The sequence below is a fragment of the Procambarus clarkii genome, chromosome 63 (assembly GCF_040958095.1).
Source record: "Procambarus clarkii isolate CNS0578487 chromosome 63, FALCON_Pclarkii_2.0, whole genome shotgun sequence".
NCBI lineage: Eukaryota > Metazoa > Arthropoda > Malacostraca > Decapoda > Cambaridae > Procambarus > Procambarus clarkii.
Window position 1 is genome coordinate 19,147,219 of NC_091212.1, and position 13,715 is coordinate 19,160,933.

Genomic DNA, 13,715 nt, shown 5'->3' on the forward strand with positions numbered 1-13,715 from the left:
TAAGTTTAGATTTAGGAAAGACTTGGGTAAATACTGGTTCAGTAACAGGGTTGTTGATTTGTGGAACCAATTGCCGCGTAACATTGTGGAGGTGGGGTCCCTCGATTGTTTCAAGCACGGGTTGGACAAGTATATGAGTGGGATTGGGTGGTTATAGAATAGGAGCTGCCTCGTATGGGCCAATAGGCCTTCTGCAGTTACCTTTGTTCTTATGTTCTTATGTTCTTAGTTACTGGTCCAATAGTTACTGGTCCAATAGTTACTGGTGCAATAGTTACTGGTGCAATAGTTACTGGTGCAATAGTTACTGGTGCAAAAGTTACTGGTCCAATAGTTACTGGTCCAATAGTTACTGGTGCAAAAGTTACTGGTCCAATAGTTACTGGTCCAATAGTTACTAGACCAATAGTTAATGGTCCAATAGTTACTGGTCCAATAGTTACTAGACCAATAGTTAATGGTCCAATAGTTACTGGTGCAAAAGTTACTGGTCCAATAGTTACTGGTCCAATACTTACTGGTCCAGTAGTTACTGGTCCAATAGTTACTGGTCCAATAGTTACTAGACCAATAGTTACTGGTCCAATAGTTACTGGTCCAATAGTTAATGGTGCAATACTTACTGGTCCAATAGTTACTGGTCCAATAGTTACTGGTCCAATAGTTACTGGTCCAATAGTTACTGGTCTAATAGATACTGTTCCAATAGTTAATGGACCAATAGTAACTATTGCACCAGTAACTATGACACCAGTAACTATGGCACCAGTTACAATTGGACCAGTAAATATTGCACCATTAACTATGGCACCAGTAACTATTGGACCAGTAACTATGGCACCAGTAACTATTGCAACAGTAACTATGGCACCAGTAACTATTGGACCAGTAACTATTGCACCAGTAACTATTGCACCAGTAAATATTGGACCAGTAACTATTGCACCAGTAACTATTGCACCAGTAACTATTGCACCAGTAAATATTGGACCAGTAACTATTGGACCAGTAACTATTGCACCAGTAACTATTGGACCAGTAACTATTGCACCAGTAACTATTGGACCAGTAACTATTGGACCAGTAACTATGGCGCCAGTAACTTTGGAGGAGGAGGAGGAGGCTAACCAAGCAACTTGATTTCTCCAATTCATGGAGGAATTTGACCTCACCAGTGATGAGGTCAAAAGGTGTCTGCTGGAGCTGGATGTGACAAAGGCTGTTGGGCCTGACAGAATCTGACAGACACTATGGATAATAAAGGAAAGTGCAGAAGCACTAAGTGTGCCACTCTCTATGGTGTATAACAGGTCACTGGAAACAGGAGACCTACCAGAAAGTTGGAAGACAGCTAACGTAGTCCCAATATACAGGAAGGGTGACAGGCAAGAGGCCAGTTTCCTTAACTTGTATACCATGCAAGGTGATGAAGAAGATCGCGAGGAAAAGGCTCGTAGAGCATCTGGAGGGAAATAACTTTGTAACGCACCACCAACTTGGGTTCAGACATGGTAATTCTTGCCTCACAGGTTTACTAGATTTTTATGACCAGGCAACAAAAATTAGGCAGGAAAGGGAAGGGTGGGCAGACTGCATTTTCCTGGACTGCCAAAAAGCCTTTGACACAGTACCCCATAAAAGGCTGTTAAAAAGTTCGAACAACAGGCAGGAGCAAAAGGGAAGGTGCTGCAGAGGATAAGGGAGTACTTAATCAACACTAAACAGCGAGCAACGGTGAAGGAGGAGACATCAGAATGACGAGATGTCACCAGCGGAGTCCCACAGGGCTCAGTACTTGGACCCATCTTGTTTCTAATATATGTAAACGATCTTCCGGAGGGCATAGACTCGTTCCTCTCAATGTTTGCTGATGATGCAAAAATTATGAGAAGAATCAAGACCAATAAAGATAGACAGAGACTACAGGACGACCTGGAAAAACAGGAGGAATGGTCTAGAAAATGGCTGCTAAAGTTCAACTCAGGAAAGTGTAAAGTAATGAAATTAGGCGAAGGGAGCAGGAGGCTGAACACAAGGTACCATCTGGGAGGTGAAATCCTGCAAGAGTCAAATAGAGAGAAAGATCTGGGGGGTCGATATCACACCGAATTTTGTAGGTGGTTATCATGTCTCCCCCAGGCGTTATCAGGCCTACATGATAACCCTAGGTTATCATGTAGGTCCCAGAGGCCTACATCAAAAGGATATCATCAGCGACATATGCTAGACTGACCAACATAAGAACTGCCTTTAGAAACTTGTATAAGGAATCGTTCAGGACCCTGTATACCACTTATGTCAGACCAATCCTGGAGTATGCAGCGCCAGCCTGGAGTCAATACCTAGTTAAAGACAAGACAAAGTTAGAGAAGATTCAGCGGTATGCCACCAGGCTCGTCCCGGAACTGAGAGGAATGAGTTACGAGGAAAGGCTAAAGGAGCTGAACCTCACATCCCTAAAAATCAGAAGAGTAAGGGGGAGACATGATAACCACCTACAAAATTCTCAGGGGAATTGACAGGGGTTATCTTGAGGTTATCTTGAGATGATTTCGGGGCTTTTTAGTGTCCCCGCGGCCCGGTCCTCGACCAGGCCTCCACCCCCAGGAAGCATCCCGTGACAGCTGACTAACACCCAGGTACCTTTTTTACTGCTAGGTAACAGGGGCATAGGGTGAAAGAAACTGCCCATATGTTTCTCGCCGGCGCCCGGGATCGAACCCTGGACCACAGGATCACAAGACATAAGAACATAAGAACAAAGGCAACTGCAGAAGGCCTGTTGGCCCATACGAGGCAGCTCCTATTTATAACCACCCAATCCCACTCATATACATGTCCAACCCATGCTTGAAACAATCGAGGGACCCCACCTCCACAACGTTACGCGGCAATTGGTTCCACAAATCAACAACCCTGTTACTGAACCAGTATTTACCCAAGTCTTTCCTAAATCTAAACTTATCCAATTTATACCCATTGTTTCGTGTTCTGTCTTGTGTTGATACTTTTAATACCCTATTAATATCCCCTTTGTTATGTCCATTCATCCACTTGTAAACCTCTATCATGTCACCCCTAACTCTTCGCCTTTCCAGTGAATGCAGCTTAAGCTTTGTTAATCTCTCTTCATATGAAAGATTTCTAATTTGGGGAATTAACTTAGTCATCCTACGCTGGACACGTTCAAGTGAATTTATATCCATTCTATAATATGGCGATCAAAACTGAACTGCATAATCTAAATGGGGCCTAACTAGAGCAAGATATAGCTTGAGAACCACACCAGGTGTCTTGTTACTAACGCTGCGATTAATAAATCCAAGTGTCCGATTTGTCTTATTACGAACATTTATGCATTGATCCTTTTGTTTTAAATTCTTGCTAATCATAACTCCTAGATCCCTTTCGCAATTCGACTTCGCAACCTCAACACCACCCAGCTCGCACCCTGCAACCCCACCATCACCACCCAACCTCAGAACCCTACACTTATCAGCACCAAACTGCATCCGCCAACCCCTCGACCACCTCAAAACCCCATCCAGACCAACCCGAAGTGATAGTGAGTCCTCCCCCGAACCAACCTCCCCACCGACCTTCGTATCATCGGCAAATTAAGAACATAAGAACAAAGGCAAACGCAGAAGGCCCACCGGCCCACACGAGGCAGCTCCCACTCTACAACCACCCAATCCCACTCACACACCCGTCCAACCCGCGCCTGAAACAATCGAGGGACCCCACCTCCACAATGTTACGCGGCAATTGGTTCCACAAATCAACAACCCTGTTACTGAACCAGTATTTACCCAAGTCCCTCCCAAATCCAAAATCCAAGACCAGCGTGCTGTCCGCTCGGCCGACCGGCTCCCAAAGCCGGGTGGACAGAGACAAACTCTTCAGCACGAGTGGGACACGAACAAGGGGACACAGGTGGAAACTTAGTACCCAGATGAGCCACAGAGACGTTAGAAAGAACTTTTTCAGTGTCAGAGTAGTTAATAAATGGAATGCATTAGGCAGTGATGTGGTGGAGGCTGACTCCATACACAGTTTCAAACGTAGATATGATAGGGCCCAGTAGGCTCAGGAATCTGTACACCAGTTGATTGACAGTTGAGAGGCGGGACCAAAGAGACAAAGCTCAACCCCCGCAAGTACAATTAGGTGAGTACAATTAGGTGAGTACAACTAGGTGAGTATCGTCCCCCTTCTCACTACATTTACACTCTACACCACTGTATACACTATCCTCATACCTCTCGTGGATGGGGTGTGGAGGTGGGGTGGAGGGAGGGAGGGGTGTGGAGGGAGGGAGGGGTGTGGAGGGGGTGTGGAGGGAGGGAGGGAGGGAGGGGTGTGGAGGGAGGGGTGTGGAGGGAGGGAGGGAGGGAGGGGTGTGGAGGGGTGTGGAGGGGGTGTGGAGGGAGGGGTGTGGAAGGAGGGAGGGCTCCACTAAGATACACACCTACACAGATGAAGGGCCGCACTTTACTGTATCTGTTTCTCATGATCTATTGGATACAATGACACATATTTCACTGTCAGAATAGTAACTTTATGTTGGCCTGTATCTCCTTGTTTATCTGTGTGTGTGTATGTGTGTGTGTGTGTGTGTGTGTGTGTGTGTGTGTGTGTGTGTGTGTGTGTGTGTGTGTGTGTGTGTGTGTGTGTGTGTGTGTGTGTGTGTGTATGTGTGTGTGTGTGTGTGTGTATGTGTGTGTGTGTGTGTGTATGTGTGTGTGTGTGTGTGTGTGTGTGTGTGTGTGTGTGTGTGTGTGTGTGTGTGTGTGTGTGTGTGTGTGTGTGTGTGTGTCTCGAAGTCATTCCTCGTAGCTCATAACCTTCAGCTAGAGTACTAGTCTGGTGGCATACCTTCGAACCTACAATTTAGTCTTATGCTTGACTAAATACGGACTTCACACAAGAGCTGCATAGTCTAGGATTTGTCTGACGTATGTGGTATACAAGGTTCTAAGCATAGAACCAAAGCCAAGACCGAATAGAGCAGCAGTAGTTTCTTTCTCCCCACAAGATTTAATCTCCCATATGGTACCGTGTATCTGTACAGTAGAGATACTATCTGTACACTGAGTTCTGTTTCCCCTGGTATTTCTATTAGGAATGTTCACATCTCATAGTATCACTTTTTGTATGCGATCCCTTCGCTGTCTGGTCGTCTCTTAAGGTAGATTCTTCCTACTTCCGCCAGACGCTCAACTATCAGTACACTGTGGTCACTCATCCCCATGCTGGCTTCCAACTTAATTTCCCTTATGTCTGACTCGTTCAAGGTGAATGTCAGATCAGATTTGATTGGTTCATCATCATCTCATTCTTGTGGATCCCTTGACATGTTAGCTTAGAAAGTTTCTTGTTGCCACGACCAGTAGTTTAGTTCTCTAGGTGCTTGGTCCTCCATGTGGGTCTCTTGTTATCCCAGTCTATCTTCCCGTGGTTGAAGTCTCTCATGATTAACAGTCTGGAGTCATTCCTGCTAGCGACAGAAGTTGCTCTCTCTATTATATTAATGGTTACCATGTTGTTTCTATCATATTCCTGTCTGGGTCTTCTGTCATTTGGTCGGGGTTATATATCATTATTTTTTGCGCTCCAGTTGCCATGGTGCTAGTTATGTGGTGGTCGCTGAACCCTTCACAGTATGTGTACTCACCTAATTGTGGTTGCGGGGGTTGAGCTTCGGCTCCTTGGTCCCGCCTCTCAACCGCCAATCAACTGATGTACAGATTCCTGATCCTACTGAGATCTGTCATATCTACATTTGAAACTGTATATAGAGTCAGCTTCCACCACATCACTTCCTAGTGCATTCCATTTACTAATTACTCTGACACTTAAAAAGTTCTTTCTAATGTCTCTGTGACTCATTTGGGTACTCAGCTTCCACCTATGTCCCCTTGTGCGTGTATCATCCGTGTTAAATAATCCATCCTTGTCTACCCTGTCAATTCCCCTGAGAATTTTGTATGTGGTGATCATGTCTCCCTTAGCTCTTCTGTCTTCCAGCGACGATAGGTGCAGTTCAAGTAGTCTGTCCTCATAACTCATACCTCTTAATTCTGGGACTAGCCTAGTGGCATACCTCTGAACTTTTTCCAGCTTCGTCTTGTGCTTGACTAGATATGGACTCCATGGTGGGGCTGCATACTCCAGGATTGGCCTTACATATGGGGTATACAAAGTTCTGAAGGATTCCTTACACAGGTTTCTGAAAGCAGTTCTGATGTTAACCAGCTTCGCATAGGCCGCTGATGTTATTCTCTTGATGTGGGCTTCAGGAAACAGGTTTGGCATGATATCAACTCCCAGATTTTTCTCTTTGTCCGTTTCGTGAAGGACTTCATCTCCCATTCGGTATCCAGTGACTGGCCTCCTAGTTCCTCCTCCTAGTTTCATTACCTAACATTTACTTGGGTTGAACTTTAGTTGCCATTTGTCGGACCATTCCTTCAGTTTGTCTAGGTCAGTGCTATTCAACCTGGGTGGACAGTCCACCTTATAGTGGACGAGATTAAGTGAAGGGTGGACAACTGTCTAGGGTTGGACTACTGGGTGGACGAGATCCTCGCCTGCACGTGTCTGTATAATATACAAGAGACTCTCTCTCTCTCTCCTATATTTCTTAAAATACATACTACAAATACATATTTACCTATTGTAACATCGAGGTTGCCACCTCGCCTACTCGCAAGACCCTGATAGTAGGGGCGTCTAGCCGCTTCGTTTGACATTCAACTGGATGAAACCACAGACATAGGAGGAGAAGCACAGCTGATTGTTGACTGTCGGTTTCCAGACTTAGAAGAGAAAACCATTGTTGAACATTATTTGTGCTTCCTCCAGCTGGGCATAGAAACAACAGCACAACATTTTTCAGAAACTTCATGATTTCATTATTGAAGAGGGCACAGACTGGTCACAATGCAAGTCTGTTGCTACTGATGGTGCTAAAGCTATGGTCGGTGCAATCAATGGCATTATAAAGAAAATCCAAGCGGTCTTACCAAATTGTGTCGCAATTCAGTGTGTGGTTCACAGGGAAGCGTTAGTGGCACAGCGACTGAATGAAACTAGAAATGCTAAGGAGAAAAGTGATTGAGCTTCTACTTGATGATGTTGTCAAAATGGTTAATCATATCTGTGCACATGCAAAGAAGCATAGAATGTTTCGTGAGTTGTGTAAGGATATAGAAGCTAATTTCACAAAACTCCTCATTCATACTGATGTACGTTGGCTTTCTATGGGGTAAGGCTATCTATGGGGTACGAATGGGGTAAGGTTTTTAATCGAGTGTTTACATTGAGAGAGCAGTTCTGTGTTTTCTTTACTTAGGAAGCAAACCCCATGGCAGTCAAATGTCAGGATGTGCTCTGGCTGGCAAAATTGTCTTACAAGGCTTCAATCTTTGATCATCTGAACAAGCTAAACATCAGTCAGCAAGGCAAAGGTGGGGATATTTTTACAGGTATAGGGAAAATAAATGCATTTAAACTGAAGGTGAAAAGATGGAAAAGCAATGTAGAGAACAGGAGCTTTTCTGATTTTGAATTTTTTGACTCATTTATGAGAGAATGTGGCTGGGAACATGGTATGCAGACAACAGAGCAGACACTGGAGGTACATATGTCACATCAGTTATCAGACACCTTACTTTAAAACAAGAAAACCTTGACTTCTATTTCCCAGACAGTGAGAATGACCAGCTGACCTCCAGCATGTGGATGCTTAATCCCTTCGCAGATGAAGGAACTGATCATTGTGATGCTCTTTTAGAGCTTCGAGCAGATTATTCACAAAAAGCAGTTTTCAAGACATTTAGCCATCCCATGGATTTTTGGGTTACCCTGCTTGATATTGCAGAGTACAAGGATCTAGCTGAGCAGGCAATAGATATATTTGTACAGATGCCAACATCATATATTTGTCTGAGCCAGGGTTCTCTAGTTTAGTTTTGGTGAAGACAAAGAAAAGGAATGCAATCCTGAACTTGGATCCTCTCATGCGAGTTGCACTTGAAAATCGTCTGACACCTCGATTCATCCTTATAGCAGACGAAGTGCAACAGCAGCCAAGCCACTCACTTTTTTTTATAAAGGATTACTATTTGTTTTATTTATTAATACCGTACCAAATATAGCAAACATTGTCTGCAGTTTTACTTTAGTGAAGGAAAATGCGTCTAAATGGCATACTTAATGTTAACTTGTGTATTTTGAGCCTCTTAGTTTGAGATGAGATGTGTAAATATATGGATGAATATGTAAAAGTTAAATAACAAATAAGAGAAACTGCTTTTTTCTGTTTACATAGTCATAGAAATGAGATATGAAACATAGATTTTAAATATTAAAAACGTGAGATTTTTAATGAGACTTTTTCGGGGTGGAAGTGGACAGCTTCTACTTAATCACCACTAGAGGTGGACGACATTAAAAAAGGTTGAAGACCACTGATCTAGGTCATCTTGTTGTCTCATACTATCCTCCTCTGTCTTGATCCTTCTCATAATTTTTGTATCATCAGCAAACATCGAGTGGAACGAGTCAATTCCTTCTGGGAGATCATTTACGTATATCAGAAACAGTATAGTTCCAAGGACTGATCCCTGTGGGACTCCACTGGTGACTCCCCGCCACTCCGAGACCTTTCCCCTTACGGTGACTCGCTGTGTCCTGTTGCTTAAGTACTCTCTTATCCAGTGGAGTACCTCCCTTTCACTCCTGCCTGCATCTCCAGTTTGTGCACTAGTCTCTTATGTGGTATTGTGTCAAAAGCTCTCCGGCAGTCCAGAAATATGCAGTCTGCCCAGTCCTCTCTCCCTTGCCCGATTTTTGTTGCCTGGTCATAGAACTCAATTAATCCTGTTAGGCATGATTTGCCATCTCTGAACCCATGTTGATGTTGTGTTACAAAGTTCCTCCGCTCCAGATGTTCCACTAACTTTTTTCGCACAATCTTTTCCATCATCTTGCATGGAATGCAAGTTAGGGACACTGACCTGTAGTTCAGTGCCTCCTGCCTATCACCCTTCTTGTATATTGGGACTACATTAGCCCTTTTCCAAATTTTTAGCAGTTCACTTGTTACTAGTGACTTGTTGTACACCATGGAGAGTGGTAGGCACAGAGCCTCTGCTCCTTCTTTTAGAATCCATGGTGAGATTCCATCCGGGCCTATTGCCTTTGTCACGTCCATATCTAGCAGATGCTTCCTCATCTCCCCACTGGTAATCACAAACTCCTCTAGTGGTGTCTGGGTTGATGTTTCCTCCCTCATCTCTGGGACTTCTCCTTGCTCTGAGGTGAAGACTTCCTGGAATTTCTTATCGAATTAATCGCACACTTCCTTGTCGTTTGTAGTGAATCTTTCTGCCTCTATCGTCAGTTTCATTACCTGTTCCTTCACTGTTGTTTTCCTCCTGATGTGGCTATGCAGCAGTTTGGGTTGAGTCTTTGCCTTGCTCGCTATGTCATTTTCATATTGCCTCTCTATCTCTCTTCTCACACTGATGTATTCATTCCTGGCGCTCTGATATCTTTCTCTGCTCTCTAGTGTTCTGTTGTTTCTGTAGTTTCTCCACGCCCTTTAACTTAGTTGCATTGCTAGCTTGCAACCACTGATTGAACAATGGGTTTCTCACCTCCATTTTATTTTTTCCTTTTGGACTGGGGTGAACTTGTCTGCTGCCTCCTTACACTTCTGTGTGATGAAGTCCATCATGTCTTGAACCGTCTTTCCTCTGAGCTCTGTTTCCCAAGCTACTTCAGTTAGGAATTTTCTCATCTCTTCACAGTTTCCTTTCCGGAATGCCGGCCTCTTGCTTTCTGGTCCCTTCTGTGAGTACATTAACCCTTCTTCGACCAGATACTCAAACAACAGTACACTGTGATCACTCATACCCACGGGGGCTTCAAGACCGATTTCCCTTATGTCTGAATCGTTCAGAGTGAATACTTGGTCGAGTCTTGCTGGTTCATCATTGCCTCTCATTCTCGAGGGAGCCGGTGGCTGAGCGGACAGAACACTGGTCGCGTGATCTTGTGGTCCCGGGTTCGATCCCGGGTGCCAGCGAGAAACAATGGACAGAGTTTCTTTCACCCTGATGGACCTGTTACCTAGTAGTAAATAAGTACCTGGGAGTTAGTCAGCTGTCACGGGCTGCTTATGGGGGATTGGAGGCCTGGTCGAGGACCGGGCCGCGGGGACACTAAGCCCCGAAAACATCTCAAGATAACATCATGATAACCTTGTGGGACCCTTGACATGCTGACTTAAAAAGTTTCAAGTCATCACCTCCAACAGCTTCGCTCTCCATGTTTCCTCACCTCCATGTGGTTCCCTGTTTTTCCCAGTCTATCCTTCCATGACTAAAGTCACCCATGATGAGCAGATGGGATCGGTTTTTACAGGCAGCAGCGGCTGCTCTCTCAATTATAATGTTAACTGCTATGTTGTTTCTGTCATACTCTTGCCTGGGTCTTCTTTCATTTGGTGGTGGGTTATATATCACTGCTACTACTACTCTTGGTCCTCCCATCGTCATGGTGCCTGTTATGAAGTCTCTGAACCCTTCGCAGCCCGGAATAACCATCTCCTCAAAACTTCTTTCCTTTCTCATCAGTAGAGCCACTCCGCCTCCTCCCCTTCCTTCCCTCTCTTTTCTTATTACAGTTTAGTCCTGTGGAAACACTGCATTCATTATGATTCCTGAGAGTTTTGTTTTTGTGAGTCCAATCACATCTGGGTTTACTTCTTGTGTTCTTTCCCTAAGTTCACTGGCCTTGTTTGTAATCCCATCTATGTTCGAGTACATGACCTTGAAGCTGACTCTCTTCTGTCCATCTCTGTTTCTGTTGATTCCACTGGAGTTGGGAGGCAGGGGATGTCTGGGATGGGTGAGCCTAGGAAGGAGGACCTGGGGGGGTCTGGGGAGTGAGGGGGCTGGGAGGATCTGGAACAGGGGGGCTGGGGGTAGTCTGACGTGATGTGGCTGAGGGGGTCTGGGGTTGGGGGTTAGTTGGGGCATGAGATGGGGGAGCTGGAGGGGCATGTAGTGGGAGGTCAAGGGATGGGGTATGCTGAGTAGACTGGGGAGGATTGGCAGGGAGGTCAGGGGTTTGGGATGGGAGGGGGAGCCTAAGGAGGGGGGTCAGGGAGGGAGGGGTGGGGTAGGGAGGAGAGCTTGGGGTGGAGGAACTGGGAAGGGCACAGGCTGGAGAAACAGGGAAGAGCATGGGGTACAGGAACAGTGAGGATCTGGAGTAGGGTTTCTTGGGGAAGAAAAAGAGCATGGGGGGACAGGGGGGGGGGGTCTGGGGTCAGGGAATATGGGGGGCATGGTCTGAAGGGGGACTTTACTGTCTGGGGAGGTGCAGGTGATTGGTGGGGGGGATGGCTGAGGGGTTGGTTGGTGGAGGCTTCTGTTACAGTCCTCCCTGGGGGTGCTGGCCTGCTGGTGGGGGGATTCTCACTCCCCTCTGAGGTTCCTGGAGGCACTGAGCTGAGTCCTGTGGCTCCCATATCCGTACCCCTTTCTCTGTGCCTCCTCTTTACTTCTGCAGCCTTCCTTCTCTCCTCCCTCGTCATATCCCTTCGCAGAAAGACGTCCTCGTATCCCCCTAACCTCACAAGTCTGCTCTTCCTGGATAGGATTTTCTCCTTTGTTGCCTCGTTCGTGAGCACTACCTTTATCAATCGTTTCCTTTCCTTCTTGTAGATGCCCAGCTTGAAAACCTTCTCTATGTTGCCACTTCCCTCATCCATATCCAGTCCCTCCAAGATCTCTGTCATAGTTGCTCGGGGCCTCCTCCTCCACTCCTCCCGCAACCCGTTCTCGCAAATTTAATAAGTAAATATTGACTTATTAAATATGTGCATAGGTGACATACTTAACATAATAGTTTCCCTTGAAAAGCTTCATAGAAAACACCGACCTTACCTAACCTACTTAGTATGTTAAGATAAGCATCTTATTGCTTCGTAATTACAATTATTACCTAACCTATACCTATAATAGGTTAAGTAACAATTGTAATTACGAAGCTATAAGATGCTTATTTTAACATACTAAGTAGGTTAGGTAAGGTCGGTGTTTTCTATGAAGCTTTTCAAGGGAAACTATTATGTTAAGTATGTCACCTATGCACATATTTAATAAGTCAATATTTACTTATTAAATTTGCGAGAACGGGTTGCCTCCCGATTGGATCTCTCTGGTTTCTGTACTTCTATAACTATAACTGTTCTTTTCCTTTCCAGCATTTGTTTAGTGCATTTTGCAGCTTCTTGTGAGGTAGCTGCTTTCATAGCTGCTGCCTCTAAAGCGGCCTTGGCACCCTGGCTGTTCTGCAGTATTTCTGCAAAAGAGAGTCCCCCTGGAAGGAGCCTTCCATCAGCTTCGTCCCCTGTTTCCAGGAGGTTGCATACCCTGTGTTGGTTGAATTCTGATTTTCCCTGAGTCTCTTTATCTCCTCTCTGGCTTTCTCTAACTCACTCCTTTGGCTCTGTATTAATGCTTGCATTTCATGCAGGTCTCTGCCAAACCTCTCTTTCATGTCCTGCAGGTCTCTGCCGAATCCCCCTAATGTCTGGTTGAACCATTCAAAGATATTATCCACCATTCTCCCTTGTCCCTGTATTTGGTAATGTCCCTCCATCATTTTCCCTGACTGAGGGAAAAACGTCCTGGCTTTTACTCATGAGTGTGTTTGTGTTTATGTGTAAGTCTGTTATATGTGTGTTTGTGCATGTGCGTGCGAGTGCGTGAATGCGTGTGAATGCTCACGCGTGTGTGTGTGATTGTAGGGAGGGGGGTGGGGGGTAGGGGGTGGGAGAGGGCGGAGATGGTCACTTCAGGTCAGGTGGTGGGAGTTAGTAAGGAAACTGGAGGGGGTTCCACTGTGTATGAGGGGTTTAAGTGAAGGGGAGGAGGGATATCCGGTATGTTACAGAGGAAGTGTGAAGGGGGGGGGGGAGGTAATGTGTGTGTGTGTGTGTGTGTGTGTGTGTGTGTGTGTGTGTGTGTGTGTGTGTGTGTGTGTGTGTGTGTGTGTGTGTGTGTGTGTGTGTGTGTGTGTGTGTCTGTGTGTGTGTGTGTGTGTGTGTCTGTGTGTACTCACCCACCTAGTTTTACTCACCTAGTTGAGCTTGCGGGCGTTGAGCTCTGGCTCTTTGGTCCCGCCTCTCAACCGTCAATCAACAGGTGTACAGGTTCCTGAGCCTATTGGGCTCTATCATATCTACACTTGAAACTGTGTATGGAGTCAGCCTCCACAACATTGCTTCCTAATGCATTCCATTTGTCAACCACTATGACACTAAAAAAGTTCTTTCTAACATCTCTGTGGCTCATTTGGGCACTCAGTTTCCACCTCTGTCCCCTAGTGCGTGTGTCCTTGTGTTAAATAGCCTGTCTTTATCAACCCTGTCGATTCTCTTGAGAATCTTGAATATGGTGATCATGTCCCCCCTAACTCTTCTGTCTTCTAACGAAGTGAGGTTTAATTCCCGTAGTCTCTCCTCGTAGCTCATACCTCTCAGCTCGGGTACTAGTATGGTGGCAAACCTTTGAACCTTTTCCAGTTTAGTCTTGTCCTTGACTAGATATAGACTCCATGCTGGAGCCGCATACTCCAGGATTGGTCTGACATATGTGGTATATAATGATCTGAAAGATTCCTTACACAAGTTT

General features: G+C 45.4%; 2 protein-coding genes across 2 annotated transcripts; both read left to right on the forward strand.

Annotated features, from left to right (window-relative positions):
• Positions 1 to 744: 744 nt before the first annotated feature.
• LOC138354533 (uncharacterized PPE family protein PPE24-like) lies at positions 745 to 1,140 on the forward strand. The gene has a single exon (XM_069308894.1). The coding sequence runs from the start codon at positions 745 to 747 to the stop codon at positions 1,138 to 1,140; it is 396 nt and encodes a 131-aa protein (XP_069164995.1).
• Positions 1,141 to 7,148: 6,008 nt separating this feature from the next.
• On the forward strand, positions 7,149 to 7,974 carry LOC138354534 (protein FAM200B-like). Its single transcript, XM_069308895.1, has 3 exons — positions 7,149 to 7,250; positions 7,358 to 7,490; positions 7,712 to 7,974. Exons 1-3 carry the CDS (start codon positions 7,149 to 7,151, stop codon positions 7,972 to 7,974), a joined length of 498 nt encoding a protein of 165 aa, XP_069164996.1.
• Positions 7,975 to 13,715: the final 5,741 nt, after the last annotated feature.